This window comes from Cottoperca gobio, chromosome 8, assembly GCF_900634415.1.
Source record: "Cottoperca gobio chromosome 8, fCotGob3.1, whole genome shotgun sequence".
Lineage (NCBI taxonomy): Eukaryota > Metazoa > Chordata > Actinopteri > Perciformes > Bovichtidae > Cottoperca > Cottoperca gobio.
The window spans coordinates 5978442-5998586 of NC_041362.1; the positions used below are offsets into that span (position 1 = coordinate 5978442).

The 20145-nt window shown below is 40.6% G+C and overlaps 1 protein-coding gene across 8 annotated transcripts; it reads left to right on the forward strand.

Annotated features, from left to right (window-relative positions):
• The first annotated feature begins 1490 nt into the window (after positions 1 to 1490).
• On the forward strand, positions 1491 to 18074 carry med25 (mediator complex subunit 25). 8 transcript variants are annotated; one of them, XM_029438353.1, is made up of 21 exons: positions 1513 to 1635; positions 1963 to 2184; positions 2787 to 2923; positions 3026 to 3071; positions 3209 to 3333; positions 3469 to 3567; positions 4016 to 4136; positions 4294 to 4450; positions 5319 to 5443; positions 5592 to 5667; positions 5948 to 6195; positions 7323 to 7427; positions 9721 to 9806; positions 9892 to 9949; positions 10053 to 10160; positions 10741 to 10917; positions 14585 to 14695; positions 14913 to 14984; positions 15776 to 15946; positions 16053 to 16173; positions 17487 to 17621. In XM_029438353.1, exons 3-21 carry the CDS (start codon positions 2799 to 2801, stop codon positions 17588 to 17590), a joined length of 2235 nt encoding a protein of 744 aa, XP_029294213.1. In that variant the 5' UTR covers positions 1513 to 1635; positions 1963 to 2184; positions 2787 to 2798; the 3' UTR covers positions 17591 to 17621. The 8 variants fall into 8 exon arrangements, with proteins under 8 accessions (XP_029294215.1, XP_029294216.1, XP_029294217.1 ...); XM_029438354.1 differs by having other exon boundaries at positions 1963 to 2164; XM_029438355.1 differs by lacking the exon at positions 1963 to 2184 and having other exon boundaries at positions 1491 to 1635; positions 17487 to 18074.
• The last annotated feature ends 2071 nt before the right edge of the window (positions 18075 to 20145 follow it).

The window sequence follows — 20145 nt, forward strand, 5'->3', positions numbered from 1 at the left end:
ATAGGGCCACACGTGGATCATTTGGAACATATCAATCTACTTCTCAGATCTCTGCACTGACAAAAAAAATAGTTTACAATAATAAGCTACTGTTGGTTTATAAAGCACTGAATGGTTTATATAGGGCCAACATATATTTCTAATTGCTATGTTATGAATCTTCCAAACATCAGGTCATCTGGGGAGCGCTTCAGTCCTGCTCCAACTCATTTCTTTGTCATTTAAAGCTTTTTCCGGGCTATTCATTCATATCTCCCACTGCACTGTAACTTTATACAATAGAACTGTGATTTTCATTAGCGATTAATCTGCCAATTATTTTCTAGATTAATGGATTCAAATTTAAAGTGAAAGTTCAAGGTGATGTATTTAAATGTCTTGTTTTTTTCAGTTTAAAACCCTAAAATATGATAGCTATTATTATTATTTTATTTATTTGATATGCCCTTGTATATACCCCTAGTCATCCAATTGTATTCAACTCTGTAATTATTTCTCATATCTAATATTTTTGTTAACCTTTATATCTTCTCCTAAAGTAAAGTCTTTATTATGTCTCATGTAAAGCCATTTGAATTGCCTTTGTATGGAAATGTACTATACAAATGAATTTACCACACTTTCGACATGATAAAAGAAGAAGAGGATTGCTTTAGATGTTCTTTATACATACTATGTACTTTAAACATATCTCTTTACTTTAGCCTTTTAATGGTGATATTTTATATAATCTTTAATGCTGCTACTTTATGCCACTTTAAACTCATTTAAATGCTTTTATTAAAGTTGCTATTGTATCTCTTAACTATTAGCCTTTTCCACTTTTACTATTTTTATTCTGCTATTTAATACTATTTTTAATGCAATTTGTAATGCTATTTACTATTTTTAATTCTGCTATTTAATACTATTTTTAATGCAATTTGTAATGCTATTTACTATTTTTATTCTGCTATTTAATACTATTTTTAATGCAATTTGTAATGCTATTTACTATTTTTAATTCTGCTATTTAATACTATTTTTTAATGCTATTTACTATTTTTATTCTGTTATTTAATACTATTTTTTAATGTTATTTGTAATGCTATTTCACATTTACATCAACATTGTGTTTATTGTACTGTAAATGCTCTGTATAATTGTGTACTAATTGTTATGTTTTTCCTGTGAAGCACTTTGGGCTGCAATTCTTGCATGAAAGGTGCTATACAAATAAAGCTTATTATTATTATCATTATCATTATTATTATTATTATTATTATTATTATTATTATTATTATTATTATTATTATTATTATTATTATTATTATTATTATTATCCATGGGTGCTATGCCAAATATGTTTTCTAAAACGTCTGGCTACGGGCAGATATTTAATAAACAAGGTATGTTCCCGGTGTTGGCCTGTAGGGGGCAGCACTCTCCCGGTATGCACTAAAAGAGCAGACAAACAAGAAGTTTGTGACGTCACATTTTGTGGGCGGATCAGTGGTTTTGTCACTTCCGTCAAAAATACAACAAATGGGTTATGTTAGCATGCTGTGTAGTGAGAGCTAATTCAAACTCATTTTACGTTATTTTTGTGTGTAGCTAAATACAACTGCAATTCGACTGGTAGCAGTAAACCACCAGGTCAGTGCACTTCTACACCACTTCACTTTATAGCTAGATAGCGGGATAGTTAAGGTTTTTATTTTTTAACAATTTAGCTAAAATCGCTCACTGACGTTTACCTAACGATACCTAACTATACTGAATGGACAGCTCTGTGCACTTCATGTGTTTTGGCCGTGCAGACTGCTTTTGCTTTCGTTTGCTCTGAAACGGGCTGATAGTCAAGGATGACTCGTAGCTGTGAATAAGGTTGACTAATATGACCATGTTAGCTAGGCTCGTCTAGCCTCAGTGCACAGTAACTCTAGCTGCCTAACTTCTGACTTTCTCTCTTGGGTTCAGCAGGACTTGAAGCAAAACACGGAGCTTATTTACTACAACTTCACCTTTTTTAAAGAAAGTTATTGTCATGGTATAGACTGCAACGAAATTAGGAGCGCTACTTCTGGATCAGTGCAATTAAAAGGCGAAGGAAAAAAACACCACGTAAACAAAACAACTGCAGAAAACGACCATCCACAGCCGACAGCATGTTCTTATATACTAAGTACACTATATAAATACAATGCAAGTTTCCATTAGTATATATATATTGCTCTAAAATAAATATGAAAATATAATTGAAGAATATGTGTTATTACACTAGTATGAATGTAGTCCAGTGGGTTTGCCCTAGACAAAATATCATCAATGTACATGAGGGGTCATTGCGATGCTTGTTGGAGTTAAGTGTTAATACAGCCCTACAGTAACTAAGTGGGAAACTCACTTTTGAGGGCAAATCTTACCTTACAAAGTGGTTCATTCATGTGTTGAGTGAATATTGCAGAGAGAGGATCGAATTGATAAGATTTAACTTTATTTACATGTTTGATGCTTTGTATAATGTTTAATAAATAGAGGAAACTAAAAAGGTCTGAAAGGAACAAAATCTTCCAGAGAATGGTCCTTACTAGTTTGGTTGCAGATGTTCCATGCAATAATGACTATTGGGAAGCTTGGATGCTTGTTAAGTAGTGCTGCTCATCTCTCCCTGTTGTTGTGTTACTTTGCACTTGAGTTAATAACTTAAACTTAAGAAATAAATTATAAAATGTCTGCTATACCATTGAGGTTTCTCAACCTGGACTTTCATAAACACGTCAAATCTGTCCCCTGTTCTTGTCCAGATCCATGCTCTCATGGAGCCGTCCACTAAGCCCGGAAACAATCAGGTGGCTGATGTGGTGTTCGTCATCGAAGGGACGGCAAACCTTGGACCGTACTTTGAATCACTAAGGAAACATTATATACTTCCAGCTATTGAGTAAGAGCACAGCAACACTCCTCCTTTTGTGAAGTTACTTCTTTCTTATTCAGGTTGTCATGTCTAAATGCATCTAATTTATTTTGATTTTATTCACCGTAGATATTTCAATGGGGGGCCACCAGCAGAAACAGATTTTGGTGGAGATGTGAGTGTTTTCCCCTCTTTTTTTTAAATAAAATAATAAATGTACATTCTTTGTCGACTCTTTCAGTGACAACCATGAACAAAGTGTTTGTTAATATTGCATATATAAATATTCCTGTGTTTCTTTTGTCCTTCTAGTATGGAGGGACACAGTACGGTCTTGTGGTGTTCAACACAGTGGACTGTGCTCCTGAGTCGTATGTCCAGTGTCACGCACCAACCAGCTCTGCCTTTGAGTTTGTCTCATGGATCGACAGCATCCAGTAACTTGAAAATTATCTACTTGATTATCATAAAGGCATTTGTGGTTTCGCATTGCTGTATTTTAATCATAACAGAGATAAATGAGACCTTATTACTTTGCCAATCTTAAATAATAATGCTGTTTCTCGACACAGGTTCATGGGAGGTGGAGCTGAAAGCTGTAGTCTAATTGCAGAGGGACTTTCTGTGGCCTTGCAGCTCTTTGATGACTTTAAGAAGATGAGGGAGCAAATGTAAGGCCGTCTTTTGGTTTCGCACTGCTCACTAATTCCTTGGAACAGTCTACACATTTTCAAAGTACAATCATTGCCCCCATGTCATAACATAACATAATGTCCCAATGAAAGTATCATTACCAAGCGATTGCTCCCTTAAAAAGTATTTGACACTTAGTCTATTACAGCGTGGAAGTGGTTATTTGTTCATTATAAAGTAATGACATCCGTGTGAACGATCAAGCTAACAGAACCTTGTTGATGGACAAAATTGCTCTGGCTCAGTGAGAGCTCTTCCTGTTTGATGTCACACATATTGAGCTTCTGTAAGTTGCAACAAGGCTCCCAGTATTAGCTGTAGATCATCTGATGCCCTCTAAAGGCTGGCTCCTTTTTTAGTGTATGAGATGCACTTTTTACTATCAGTGATATATCTTTTTGCTTTCTCTTTTTCTACTTTTGCCAGAGGTCAAACCCACAAGGTGTGTGTGCTGCTGTGTAACTCTCCTCCATACCTGCTTCCTGCTGTGGAGAGTGTGAGCTACACCGGCTGCACAGCAGACAACTTGGTCAAAATCTTCAGAGATGTGAGTTATCACTAATATTGTCTCAATTAGGTACTTATAACAAACTTAATTGTCACTATTTTCGTATTTAAGTATTTGGGTTGTAGCAGTGATGTTTGTTTTTTGATGTTCTTTATTTGATAGGAAAATTAATGTATTTAATTTTCATATTTCTTAGAGAGGAATTCATTTCTCCGTTGTGGCTCCTCGGAAACTTCCCGCTCTACGGTCTTTGTTTGAGCGGGCATCTCCAGTAGGAGGTGCTGTTGAACCCCATCCAGACTACAGTCAGGACCCCTTCCACATGGTCTTAGTCAGAGGCATCTCGCTACCTGGTGAGAAATATCACTTTACATGTTTGTGTGGGGGCCACACCGATTGAAATGTGTTCTGAATCCGACAAAGTTGGCGACTAGCTGGTGTAGAAAGATGAATATCCAGCAGCTAAAGAGAGATTTTCTTTTGCAGCAGGTTAGCCAGAACAACTTATCAGGAGGTACTATATCAAAGCTGTTTTATCGTTCAGCTAGTCGTGGACCTCATACATAAATAAATGCGTGTACAGTATAGCATTGTACATCATTAGCAATATGTTATCTGTAGCAACCTGCAGAACAGTGTAGTTCACTTTTCTAGTTTCCCAGTTATAGCAGCTGCATTCTTGTAAGCTTCTTATCTCCAGACACACTTCTGATAGGATGTTAGACCACTTTGTTTTTGTTGCATTCCTCACGACTGTGAAAGACGAGTAAAGCTGGCATTAATGTTGTTTGTTATCTCCTTCCACGCATCTTTTTGTGTTTGTCTTTTGCTAAATTTGCCTTTTTATTATTCATTTTCTGAGGTGCCCCCTCAACCAGCAGCAGACTTTCCTCCAAGCTCCAGTCTGGTTTTGATTACATTTCTTTTTGGCATGTAATTGCATCCAGACTAATGTGTTAACTGTTGCATTTTGCACGAGTCCACTGTATGATGGTTAGTTGGCGGTAGCTTCAGCAGTCGTAAATAAAGACTTGCGCTATTCCTAATGGTTACTCCTTCAACTTTCTGTGAGTAGGTGTGAATTCCTTGCTAATTATGTGTCATATTCCTTTGCTTTTAGAGATGCATTATTTTTTCTCGTACATTCGAAGCATTCTTAGATTTCCATGTCATAACGGTGATCACATGTAAAAACCATCACATGTCCATCCCTGTCTCCAGTTTCCTCAGGTGGAGGACCTGGGCCGCTCAAACCTGTCCTCCCTCCTCAACCACTGCCTGTCAGTCAGCCTCTTAGTGGAGCTTCACAGCCCCCTCCACCCATTAACCCAACCCACCCTTATCAGGTAATGGGCAAGCAGCCACACAGCGTAAGGCTGCCTGGAGACTAATACCTGCTGCCTCGTTTTGGCTCAGTTTCAGACAGTGGTGTTTATGTTCCTTTCCTAAAACGTTTTACCCAGCATTGTCTTCCTTTAATCTGCTTGCTGACAGATTCCGGCCTCCATGACTGCTGCTCAGGTGGCTGCACAGATGGCCGTGGAAGCAGCCAACAACCAGAAGAGTCGCTGTGAGTTACCAGTGGACTCTGTGAACGATTTGTGTTAGCCAAGATTTTAGAGGCGGTTCTCTGTCTGCAAACTGTATGTGTGACTGTGTCTGTATTTATAGCAACACTTATTGTCACTCTCTGGAAAACGATTTACCAACGATGGCTGTCCTTTGGTTTTACATTGTTGGTATTTACGAGATACTTTGACCAGGAGTGACCCATAATAACAGGCTCTTTAGATGATCATGTGCCGTGTATGTTTTAATCGTGATATCTGCTCTTGCTCTGCCTCCTCCAGTCCCAGGAATGGTCAATCAAGGCCCTCCATTCAACAGTCAGCCAACCATCCCATCAGTCTCTGGGGTGAAGATCAATGCGCCCAGCATTGCAACAGTCACTACAGCAACACCGTCCATGATGCCACAAGTTCCTCCCAGCCAACAGCAGCCAGTCCCCCCCCAAGGACAGCCTCAGCAGCCGCAGGCTCAGCCTCAGCAGCAACCTCCCGTGAATCAGCCCACCGTGCCTTCAGCACAGCCCAACATGGTGAGTCATGATGATCAAGATAAAACCAATAATACCCAATGCGTCATGTATCCCATCAACCGGGCTTTTGTCGCTGTAAACGATGTGTTCTGAGTCAACAACCTGGAGATCAGCGGTCCTCTGATAAACCACAGAGTAGACGACATCGTAATTCACTTCCTGGCCAGTTACAAGTCAAGCACATAAAATACAACATAATATATTGATAATTAAGGGAACTCTATGGTTGTATAAAGCTGGGTCTTTAGCCGCGATTTAAAATAGATGGGGAAGACGCGTGACAGCGAGGAGCAAACTGTTCCACAATCTGGGAGCAGCAATGGAGAGAGCTCGTTAACCTTTTGGATTTTGACTGGGAAGGTTAAATGGTGAGGAGTAACTGAACAGAGCGATCCAGGGAAGACTGACTGATTCCCACATACAGAGAGTTTCAGAGTGTCCGCCTAATGTGAACAATTCAATACGAGGACTCCAGTCACTAATCACTTGCAATGACAGTCCGTCAGAAGCAGTGGCTCTCACTGTTTGTTGTAAGTTAACCAGAGTTTAAATAACTGTCAGCACTCAGCCGAAGACATGATTTGATATTCTCACCCTCTTGTAAACACTATCAATGTTTAAATCATATTAATATTTTCACATGTGAGTGTCCCTGTTCAAGTTAGATATCAGAGACATTAGCTTGTGATGCTGTACTGCCAGCCGCCTCTAGCTGAGTTTGCATAACAACACGCTGTCTGAAGTCTAATATCAAAATGAATTTTAAATGATAGTACTACTATCCGATCAAAACCAGAAGATGTTTCCTTTTCCCCAGAAAGTTATTGTGGGTACAGTCAATGTTTGTGTTTCCCAAACCATTCATTCATCCTTCTCTAGTCGTACAACATACTTGTGAGTCTTATGTTGTTAGAGATTAAATCGTCTAAAATGAGCCAAATCTAATATTTAATGATGGTCCAGTTTAATCAGCGTAATTTCATGCTCTATATTATTCACTTTATGAAATTCCTCTATTAGTCTGTTTTATTTTTACCATTTCAACCTTTTATTTCTGACTGGTAATGGTTCTGTTGACATGTTCCAGTGCACCACATGTGACCCCTCCTCTTCTGTTTGCTTGACAGCCTGGTGTGTCTGGACCTCAAGGCAACACCAATCCTATTGGACAGCAGCAGCAAAGTGTGGCCAATAAGATTGTAGCATGGACTGGAGTTCTGGAGTGGCAAGAGGTAATACCTGCTAAAAGGTTTGGTGCCGTGATGATGAAGCTTTAAAGTAAAGGGATATCAGAAAGTCATATTCAGATCAGTGACAGTTGAATATAATTTGTGTATCCGCCACGTGATTCGGATCCACGTTCAATAGTTTTTTTTCCTCGGCCCGTGCTGACCCCTTCCACCGTCCATCCATCGTCTACCGCTTATCCCGCGTCGGGTCGCGGGGGCAGCAGCTCCAGTAAGTCTCCTGGGGTCTCCTCCCAACCTTACAGTGACGATGTAACCTCAGGATCAAGATCGAACGTTTAAATGAGTTCGCTTCCGGGGGCTGATGCAGTCTGTATGCTTAACTTAGCTAACAGGCCGCTGGCTCAAGCTTTGTATGTACCTGACGATTCTGAGAGTGCTGTTGATCTCCACATCTAACTCTTACGAGAAAGAGATGAAGCGTGTCTTACAACATGTTGTTGTTTTCGTTACCTTTGCTGGTTTGATGTCCGAGCTGTGAACTGTGACAACTGACGACGCATCGCCGTCAGGTGCTATCACTGTTGTGAGTCTTAATAACCACCTGTCATTGATTATTGTACAGTCTGATTAATTGCAAATTATTTTAACGCTCCACTACTATTGCTTCAGCTCAAGGTCAAATCGATTCAGTTTGCACTTTCTGTGCTGAGCAAGGAAAATGGATGTTAATGGCTTGTATGCGACACTCGTGAGGCCTTCAAGTGTTTGTGTTTGTGGACGGACTCTGATCAATCGCCTCTATCGACTACAGTCTCACCCTCCCTCTTCTGTTTGTCAGAATTATCTAAGGCGGTTAAATGAGCAGGAATAAGAGTGGGAAGCTCAGGAAACTCTTAATCTTGCCTGTGAGCGTGTACAGCTGCAAACAACCAAAGTGGACAGATTAGAGCATGAAACATTGCTCTTAATCTGTTATATCCTCCTCCAGTTCACTTATTAGGCTCTCTGCTCTGTAAGTGATTCTCCTCTGGATTAATCTGTTGTGGAATATTTCACACTACAGAAACTAAAACTCGTTTGAAGAAACGGTTGTTGATTTCAGAACGTCTGCAGCTTCGAGTTCACTGTTATCAATATGGTTCCTTCTGTTTTGGCTGAATTTCATGAAAGCTTTTATCGTCTAAAATAAGGGGAAACTTTTCAGATCGGTTTCGCTAACATCATTTGTTTAATCCGCCACTAATTTAAGGTGTGTTTTTTGAATAGGATTGCTTTGTTACTGTTCACATCCCAGGCTCCCTTTCATCCCTGATTTAACAATTCCTCCCTGAAAATAGATAAGCCATCTGTCTGCAGGGAAAGCCAAGCACAATGCATTTGCAACGGATAGCACAGGCACTACAGTAGGCCAGACTAATATGTGATGGATAGATCATTGATCCTGCATTGATGTCCTGAAGATGGAGTGTCTGGCTGTTTTCCCAGTGGGATTTCAGCATTGATGTGCTTAGAAAGTATTTTATTCTTGACATTTTACTAAGGAACAGGTTATCTGCAGGTCTTTAAACGTCCATCCATTCATCAATTTGTTTTTAATTGCATGTCCTGATTGGGGTCACAGTGGCAAAAGGGTGAGCAGGGCAGCCCACGTGTCCTTCTCCTCCGTGTCCTGGGTCTTCCCGGGTGTCCGCAGCAGTTATTTCCCAGAGCACCTCCAGAAAGAGACAGTTAGGAGGCGTCCTTAGCTCAGTGCATCACAATGGGGAAAATCCACGCATCACATCATTAAGCTTTTGCCAAATAAAGAAAATACATTCCCAAGTCCATTTCATTAGTTGTGAAAGAGTTTAAATGTTGGCCACGATAACTCCTGACTGTGAGGTTGGTAAATCATCTGGAGTCTGTTAGAGCACAGCATCCAGTCCCCTTTAAAGAAAAAACTCTGTATTTAAATGTGTTTAAAAGCAATGTTTGATGTCTCAACTTAAAGGGGCCCTGTACTGCCACTTGTAGATCAGCGGAATAACATAAACCCCCCCCCCCCCCCCCCCCCAGAGGGAAACTTTTAATGCTCAGTACAACAATATGCAAACATAAATATAACACAATCAGGATTTCTGCTTATGTAAAGAACTTTTATCACCTTGTTTAATTGAAAGTTTAGCGGTTCTGACAGCTTTGTTTGGTGATGGGCTCAGTATTTTAAAGATAAGTTTACAGGTATCATGTGGGATTTTAAGATGTTTGCCACGTGCTTCTCCAGGTATTCTTCAGGCTTGCTGACTAACTTTCCTCTTCGTTTTGTGTCACTCCTCACTCCCCCCCTTTCCTGCAGAAGCCTAAAGCCTCTTCTATGGATTCAACCACCAAACTGACGCGCTCTCTGCCATGTCAAGTGCATGTTAACCAAGGGGAAAATCTGTGAGCAGCCAATCAAACTCTATTCTCTTTGTCTGTAGTGAAGTGTCTGTTTCGTGCACACAGCTGACATTGTGTCTCCAAACAGAAACACGGAGCAGTGGCCTCAGAAACTCATCATGCAGCTGATTCCACAGCAGCTACTAGTGAGACCATTTCTTTTTAGCTTTTGTTTTACTGTTTGTTATTTAAGTGTTGTGGGGACGCTTGTTTATGAATGATGCATAACTAAGTCTGCTCTTTCTCTAGACAACCTTAGGTCACCTTTTCAGAAACTCTCGAATGGTTCAGTTTCTCTTCACCAACAAAGACATGGAGTCGCTGAAAGGCCTGTACCGCATTATGGCCAATGGCTTTGTAAGTCTTCAAGCACTCTATTTCCTGAGATTAAAATGTGTGTTCCCTCCTTGTCCCCCGTCGTATCCATCATTCAGTATACAGTAATACATTTTCCATGAGTGGCAAACTGAGTGCAGCTCCCGCCTCTGTCCAGTAGTTGTCTGTGTTGCAGTGTTGTGTTAAAGACTCTAGAGGGGGTTCCAGGCTATATGTTCAGTCACTTTCAGGCCAGTTGGTATGATTGTAAACATGCTCTGCCATCGGTTCAGACAAAAACCTTTTAATAGTTTAGTTTTGATTTATTTCCAGACGGCTAGCATAAGGATAGAGGTTTTGTCAGCGTGTTGTTAATCAGGGAATAACATTGAGCAGAGGCATTAATAGTATTCAGCTGAGCTCTGCGTCGTTGCTTGAATTTGATTTACACCCCAGTGAAAGCACAGTTTGAATTAAGGTCAATCAATTCATAAAAGTGATATGTGCGATTTGGGAAAAGGATCTCAAGAGTAGGTTATTTCCCCAAAGCCCGAGCCCATCCCATAATTACGACAGGCTCCCGTGTCAGGGTCTTAATCTGCCCTGTGACCCTCCCCTGCAGGCCGGCTGCGTCCACTTCCCCCACACTACCTCGCCCTGTGAAGTGAGGGTGCTGATGCTGCTCTACTCATCCAAGAAGAGAATATTCATGGGACTCATTCCCAACGACCAGAGCGGCTTCGTCAACGGCATCCGGCAAGTCATCACCAACCACAAGCAGGTCCAGCAGCACAGAGCGGTGAGTAGTGATATGAGGAGGAACTGGAGCTGGTGGGAAGAAAGGAAGGTTTAAGTGTGGAGTTGGTAGACCAAAAGGAGGTGATAATGAGCAGGCATTATAGAGGAGCACCGGGGAATTGAGGTGCATTGTTTACGGCATTAAGGTACATTGTTATTGACATTTCATTTAGCGCGCCCAGTATCTTCCACAGCAGCCACTAACGTCTCTCTCTAGTAGAAGCTAATGGTGCTAGCATTAGCTAAATTCCTACTGCAACATTAGCTGGCTGTTGCCCTCCCACCTCATTATCTCTGTGGAGGAAATATAAGTGCACTTCATCTCGGTAAAACTTTGCATTGTCTGCCGTGTTAGTTTATTGTTTGTGGTAATTATACTTTGTTAAAATGCATTTAGAGCTTCATGGCTTTTAAGCTCTTCTTGATACAGTGCACTGTGTCTACAATGTTTCTACAGTGTACCTGTACAATTTAATACCAAATGTTTTATATTTTAAAATCACAGCACCTAAAACAATCTTAAAGCGGACATTTGTAATTGTTTTTAAATATGATTTATTATGTAAATGACACATTTACTTGTATGAGACACTTGATGTATTGATCAATAGTATTCTGTCATCATATTTAGAGATGAACTTGTTAATGAATTATTCCGAAACAATGTTGGTAAGCGAGTAATTGTAATGTTTAGTCTTCTTAAATGTAAGATTTGGTGGTTTCTTTAGTCCGATATGAAAGTAAACTGAATATATGTTTTAGATTGTTGGCCTAAAATGTCGCTTTGTGCTCTGGGAAATTGTGATGGGCATATCATTGATCTGTCTTCTTTTACAATACCCATGCAGTGTAATGCAATCCCTGCAGTTATTACAAAATACATGCATGTGAGTTAATAACATCAGAAAAACTAAATATGCACACTAGTTGCTCAGTGATTTTTTGAAAATGTATCAAGTTGCGAGATTCGGCTTTGTACAAGCACAACTCGGGTAGATATTACATTTTTAACGTCTGGCTACACAGATGTTAACATTACATGAGATTCGCTGTCGGAGTGACAGTGGTTCAAGGAAAACTACCCCCTCCAACCGCTCTGTAAAGGTAGACCAGCTCTTGTCACTGAGTTCATTACAGGTTACAAATGCTGCTGCCTTGTCCACATGACATGGACATGTCACTTTCCCCCTCTGCTCATCCTCATCCCTAGAGACAGGGTGATTTAAAATGTGTCTTCTGGATTAGCTGTCTTTTCCATCACAGGGCTCCACTCCAGCTTATTGCATCCAGTGAGGAGGGGTGCTGCATAGCTCTGAAACAATGCAGCATCCATTCGCAGAGAAGCAGCAAGTCTCCATTTAAAAATGAATCCTGTTGTCTGCTTTACATGAGTTGGATTACATTCCTCCTCGCAGTCTGCTCTCATCAGCAGTGATAGCGCTTGTTTACTCACCCTACTAATTTTATGTCTTCGCAAAAGCGCGTCAGCCCTATATGTAACTTGTGTGTGTGTGTGTGTGTGTGTGTGTGTGTGTGTGTGAGAGAGCATCAGGGCATTTAGAGAAAGGCAGAAAACATGAAATTGTAATGAAGGTTTTTGGCTCTTGTGTAACATCACATATTCAGTGCTGCATTGCTAATAGGGACGCGCGACAGCAATCTTAACGTAATTAAAATTTCAATTTGGACCAGTAGTTAAGGTTTTCTGTGCAAAGCCCTGGAGTTGCATTCTTTGGGAACCAGATTGCAGTTTATTCTGTTTACAGCAAGACAACATTGAATATTTCTCCCTGGAAAGCGATGCAAGCCCTAAATCGTGATCTGGGATTTTTCCAGGTTACTGGGTTAAAGACAGGAGATAAATCTTAGACTGAAGAAAAGCCAGTTGTTTTGTTAGTTCCCTCTAAAAACCTAAAGGTATGTGTTGCACTGTTATTATTGGTCAGAAAACAGCGTGCATTAGTGCAATCCCAGGGTGATTTGTTCAGATTCAGCAAGATGGATGGGTGAAGGTGTTTTTCCATTGCATTTGTCCCCCCTGAGTCTGTAGTTAATAATTTGTGCTTAGAGGACGAATGAAACGGCCATCATTCCTCCTCGTCGCTCCCCGAGTGTAGAAACACAAGCCAGCACAGCACAGCCAACTCAAGGCCACTGCTCCCCGTTTCAAATGTTGCCTTTTTTTTTTTTTTAGAAATTGCGAACTGTAACAAAGTACATTTACTCAAGTACTGTGCTTAAATACACATTTCCGGTACTTGCACTTTACTTGAGTATTTCCGTTTCGTGGTACTTTCTACTTCTACTTTTTTCTCCACTACATTTATCTGACAAAGTTACTTTTCACACATGGGTTGAAAAAAAGCTTCTTAAGCTAAATGAACTATTTAAAAGGATTTTTTGGATCAGCTGAAAAATGCATCGTCACAAAGCTGAAAACAGGCCGTTTTTTTCTGAGCTAGTGAAAAGTTGAGTTTTTAGAGACACGTGGTTCTCACAGGACAGAGACGCTACAAACATGATGATCTGCTGTACATTAAACTACCCAACAGTTTATAAAGGAGTTAAAATGATCTCAACCGTAAACATTCACAGCAGTAAAATGCACAATAACGCAGTAATATTAATCCTAGAAAACATCATATGTAATTACAGGGAACATTTTACAGTACTATGAATACTTTTAAGTACATGCTGATAACTCTTACATACTTTTACTCAAGTACGATTTTGAATGCTGGACTTCTTACTTGTAGTATTCTCACAGTATTATTGTGGTATTTGTACTTTTACTTAAGTAAATGATCTCTGATTTTTACAGTTATCAGTCTCGTATTGCGATTTTAAGTATTAGAGTTATAAGTGTTATATTTCAGGATGATCAGAACCTACCTTGCAGGTGTGTTTGCAGAATCTGTTGCGGCAACAGGTTGCTTCCGTTCTTTTTCCCTCAGCGTTTAACTTGGAATGGATATTGTAGATGACTTTTTCCACTCCCGACTTTGCTTAAGGCTTTATTCATCAAGCTTCGGTTTGTTTTAAACCGTGAAATCCAAAACGGCAAACACCTCAGCAGGTGGTGTTTGAAGTTAAGTCTCCACTGGTGCATCATCATATCCAACTGTTTGTTTTTGCTTTCCATCTGCACATACTCATGCACAACGTGAATATTTGATTTCACCCAACACTCAAGGTTGTTAACACAGTAAACATCCATTACATGCGCAAAATATGTTGACTAAAACAAAATACAGATTATGGACTGACAATACAAGAATATCCAAATATTAGACTCTGTAGAAGATGCTCATTGATTTGGACAAGAGGGTTGGTCAAAGGGCTTTTGCTTCAGCTTTTTAAAATGGTTATGACATTTTAAAGGATGAGTTTACACTTACAAAAAACTCTATCTTATTAATACGGACAAGCCCACATGTACAAGCATTGGAGGGTTATGTTTACGTGGTGTGGAACAAAATCCACAGTTGTCGGTTTGTGCAAATTTGGCACTAAAAAGACTGAACTTTAAGGTGTTACTGAGTATAGAGGTGAAGCAGAGGTGAGAAGGAAGCGTATGCATATAAAGTCAATACATAAATGGGATAAAATGCTTCACTGTTAGAAGAATGTACTTTCTGCTGTCTCACTCTCTCTCTGTTTCCACGCAGCAGTTGGGCGGTGCAGGTCCGATGCAGCCTGGTCAGGTCGCCCCCAACCAGAACTTCCTCAACAGGCCTCCTGGCCCAATTCCTGTCTCCCACGGCAACATCCAGCAGCAGGTAAATGAACCCACTCTGTGCTGCCATGTGAGCCTGTGTTTCACACCAGTTTCCCTTTCACGCTGCCTGCTGTTGACACCTTTACTGCCCCGGGTCCCGCTGATTTCTGCATGCCTTACTGGTAACCCTTTCCTCCACTGTCCTCTTTTATTCCCACTTCCACCTCTCTTCCCCTGTCCTCCTCCTTCTCCTTCTCTCTGATCTGTCCTGTGTCCAGTCTGTGGTGGTGGGCATGCCCCCTGTTAGTCAGGTCTCCATGATGGAGGAGCAGCAGAGGCAGAACAACATGGTGAGACCTGCGGTAGCCTCCTAACATAAAAGCAACAAGTGTCCAGAGTGTCAACAGGCACTTAATTCAAATGTTAAGGACTTTAAAGTGTTATATGATCATTTAGCTGTGAAAATGACACGCTTCATTAAACTACATAGGCTAGAAACTATGCAGTAAGCATAAGCAGTAAGCTGCTTCATAAAATGTATTTTGAATGTTGTTAAACTCAATTGCAATCTCTGTGGACTTTCAGAACTCAGCTCTGTGTTGTACGTACACAAACCTAGACACACTGTCGCTCACATCACACTGCTCAGCGTCAGGCTGGTGGACAGCTAATCTCCTATCGGCATGTGTTGACTTTAGCAGCCCCTGTTGAATGTTCCTATTGATGCACGGCACTGGGTAGAAAAACATATTTCATTGGTAACATGCATGCATACGCTTGTACATTTGATTGAATTGGAACTCTTTGCATTGTGCATGAGGTGACGAGCACAAATAGACCTGCTCCAAACACGATGGTCTACATCCGCCCTGTGTAACTGTTCGTTTTCCTGTTCGTCCTCAAAGGTCGCATTAATGTAATCTAAAACATTGCAGACAATAGACTTGCTAATAGCAGCCTGAAGGTGGTAAAATGCCCCGACAGGATGCAACCACTTGGCCGAATCTTTGACCCTGTGTGTGATGAGTAACTGAAATTTTTATCTTGGTATCTAGATGTTCCTTTTTTTATAAGTATGTCATAATTGTTTTTCTTATATCACATGAATGCGGTGTGCGACATCTTAAACTTTTTCCTTCAGATGACGATGAGAGCAGCTGGACCAGCCAACCAACAGCCGTCGGTCGGTGGTGCTCCACCCAACCAGGTTGCACAAAGCGGACAAGCCCAACCCCAGGGTCCCATACTCCGCCTCTCAAACCCAGGAGCCAATCCACAGCTTCGCAGTCTTCTGCTCAGCCAACAGCAGCCAGTAAGAGTGCAATCGCCCCGTAAATGTCTCGTACAGTAATTGCTCTTCTGGAATTGTGAGATTTTGTAGAGGTTAACGTGACTCTTCTGTCTTTGTGTCCTTGCAGCAGGGTGGGGTGTCTCACATGCCAGGCATGATGGCCCACCAGGGTTTAGGGCAGCAGTTGGTCCATCCAACACCTGGAGGGGGGGCTCAAATGCAGGGCCAGTGGAGGCAGCCCTTGGCAGGTCAGCAAGCACCCCCACAGAGGTGGAAGGACTTCAGAGACTCGAGTAGACGTCTACTTTTAGAATGTAGACCTGAACATGTACCCTTTGAAGAGTGTTGATATCCGAAAAGATTTCAAAAACTCTTGTTGCTAGAAATTGACCAAATTATAACTGTAGCACCAGGCATCCAAAGTTCAACAGAGAAAGACCTTAAAGAGAACTTGCCAACTTCACATTACTACAGACGGCATTTTGTATTTCATTTTTGTACAAAACAAACTGCTCAACATGTATTTAACAAAAAATAAACATGCAGAAATGATCTTGAGATAAATATTCCATCCCAGTGTGCATGCTTCCCAAATTTATGTCAAACTTACTTCATTGTTGTGCACATTGATTGAAAAAGTTTGCAGAACTTCTGGTGCATTTAAGTATTGATTAGAAGCTCCATCCATTGCTAAAAGATTAATTTCCTTTTGATGGCCAGACGATTGTCCTGTGCACTAAAGATGAGTTCCAACCAGTGAGTGCAGAATGGTTTCCCTGGCCCCTCGTCAGTCATTGGTTGTTCTTTGTGTTTTGAAAGCTGAATTTCCTCAAGAAAAATGTTCAAAATACTTTATTATAAATCTTTTTCACCCTGCTCTCTAAACATTTGCAGTTCAACCCTGCCCAAAAGCTGCTCAGCGCGTTATTGTAATGCACGTTCATTTGCGTTTCTTTTCAGCAATATGTGTGAATAGGGTAAAGTAATTGCTTCAAAGAAAGAAACGGCCTCATCCACATTATGCTCGTCTATATTGTTTGTTGTTTGTTGTTGAGGCTTGATTTTCTGATAAAATAGTACAGGAATAAATCTAGTCTCATTGTTGACTTAGAAGTCCCGGACGTCTGAGCTTGAAGGCAGTACATTTACATTTATGCACAACGTAAACTTTTAAAATCACTGAACACAAAAGTAAGTGCGTCAATGTTTACCGACGTATGTCAATCAAAGTTGGCCTTCCAAGCGAAATGAATGGAAACAGATGGCTGCATTGGAAAACAATACAAATAAAACCACACTTGTCAAAGTATGATGTGATTTGGAAAACAGTGTATAGTAAAATAAATGGTGTATCCAGATGTAGGGGCAAAAATGTGTCTTTAAACTGCAATTGTCATTCAAACTTCGACATTCATTGTACTTATGTTATGTTTAATTAAGGAAACGCCTAAAAGTGCTCAAAAGTATTCTCAATAGAAAGTATTAATTCTGAAAAAGAAAAGTGAATCCCTCATTTAATTCTCTCTACCTCTCTCTCCACTCCGTCCCAACCTGTGTGCAGGTCAGATGCTGATGTCTGGAGGTCAGAGAGGCGCTGTTCCCCAGTCCGGGATGCCCCAAGTGTCCAGTGTCATGGAGGATGAAATCCTCATGGACCTTATCTGATTGAGCACGGTGGAGTCAGGAACAGGATTTTTAGTTGAATCTCAGCATCCATTTTTTCCAGTTTGGACACATGCCTCGCTCTGCTGCTTTATTGCTACAAATGTTCAACATAATTAAGGAACAAATCATGAGTAGTTTCAGGGTTTCTTTTTTTTTTTATGGGACTGAGCAGCCGAAGTTAATTAGGGGCAGACAATGCAAGCATTAGTTTTTCATGTAAATGGCCAAACCGACGGCACGCTAATCCTCCATGCTACTCACTGGATGAAGCCAAACCATTGGAAACAGTAAATATGTCATGCTTCTGGAAACGACTTTTTTATATGCGTTTTTGTTTAGAAAGATCATCATTGAAATCTGAAATCTGAGTTTTTCTTTTCTTTTTTTCTTGAGATTTTCCTTTTTTATTATTATTATTATTATTATTATTATTATTGCTTAGGTTGTTTTATGAGGATAAAATAAAATGATGGAGAATATCTTATTGATGAAGTCGTCGTGATTGTTAAGAGGTTTGCTGTTGATGCGTGCACATGATGATGTTCTGCTTGTGATGGCGAGGACTCCACAGTCCTGCCTCCTTCCCCCTGTGTGAATGCAGCTTGGACCCTTAAGGTGAGAGAGACTGAAATAGACACAGTAATAGATAGTACAGTGTCTTTTTCTGCCAAATAGTGTCACAGTGTTAATTTTAACTACTCCAATATGTTGTGGAACCATAGAGAGTCCCCTCGTGCCAAGTAGTCCTACCAGATGGCATCAGTTGGCCGTGTTTTCCTTGGCATAACGTACAATCAGGCTGACCGCATGCGCACATGGCACAGACTCCTCGTATATGCCCACAGTCTGCTTTCGAAACGTGCTCTCACATGCACACACACACGATGCATGCAAGTTAAATCCTGCACATTAACACTATCCTGCCATGCACCTGATGGTGCCTGATGGGGTGCTGCTGAAGATGCATGAACTTTGCTCAACCTCACGCGTACATTCGTGACTCATTCACGTATCAGTTTGTGCGGTATTTATTTAAAAACTTGGGACACTGTGTAATCACACATACACACTCACCAACAGGAAGTGATGTCAGTCCCCGTCACCTGGGAGACAGAGACGGTTGCTAAGATACCGTAACAGTGGGTTCTTGTTTCTGAGCTTTTTTCCTCAGCCCCGCTTTCACATGGACTCACACAGATAGACACTAGTCCCTCAGTGGCTGGTGTTCATCCCTCCCATCCCTTAATCACTGACCGGCCCTCGGAGCCCGGCTTAGCTTCACTTTATCTTCCTCGCTCTCACTCCCTCTCTCTCCCTCTCTCATCTATCTGCCTCTATCGAGCTATCGAGCTATTAGCGCCTGTCTGAGCTCATAAGTTTTGCAGTATCTCTTTTATTAGAAGCAAAAAATGTTCACAGGTCCATATGATGAACTGCAGTGGTAAATAAAATGGTGACTAAACTGACCTCCAATCATGGCGGTCGTTCGGCAAACAATTGTATTTTTTTTAAATCAATACTTAACGAATTACTTTACAAGAATAGAAACATGTTAATGTTTTTTTTTCTTTTAACACCCTGGCCTCCTGTAATCATTTGCTTTTCATATGACGCTCTTTAAGGAAACTTCTGGTTCCAGTTGGGTCCATTATATTTCCCCACCACGGCTCATAGTGTTAGTCCTCATGGTGATACTGAAGGTGTACGTAATGTCCACATTGTATTCATACACAGTAACTTAGAAACGTATTGAAGTCACCTGTGGATCTGTCAAAGAACTGATCTGATTAGGTTAAAGCTTTTTAACTAGTAGAAATCCTTAATGTACTGAAATACACAGTTTAATATAACTTCACCAAATAGAAATAAAGAGCAGAGAAGTTAATGTGTATCTTTATGTGTCAATCACTGTCGCCATTTGTGTTTGTCACTGGACTCTCGTAGGGCTGCATGCAGAGAATATAACTGGATGAGATATCAATGTCTACACCAACATTGCCTAAAAATATGGACTTCTTAAAAAAAGATTAAATCTTAAAATGTTAACTTGGTAAAAAGGTATAAATTCTGAAAGAAAGTCATGATGTACTTACAATATGAGATAATGTTCTTGAATTTGAAGTTGCAATCAGGTTGTCGAGACATAACCTGTCAAACCTAAATGTGTAGTGAGGGTGAACTGGGAATGTCTGGCTGGTCCCAGTTCAGGACGGCCTTCCCGCTCTTTTTCAGAGGGATTTCTTTTCCTTCGTTCTTGAGGAGGCTGGAGAAATTCTAGCTGATGTTCAAAGCCTCCATTGTGGAGGCAACTGTCTACATGCGCTTTGTGGACTTGTAGATTGTGTCCCCTGAGGTGTCATGTGGGGGTTGCCGTGAGAATATGGGAATGCGGGGCTGTTGATATGAGCCATCAAAGCCATCTGGGCCGAAGCATGTTCTCTGTGGGTAGAGGGTTTAGCTCAGATTAAATATTCTCTCCAAAATATCGGTATTTAATTTCAAAATGATTGTTTCAAATGTGATCTAGAAGAAGAAGCATTATTGTAATGTTAGGA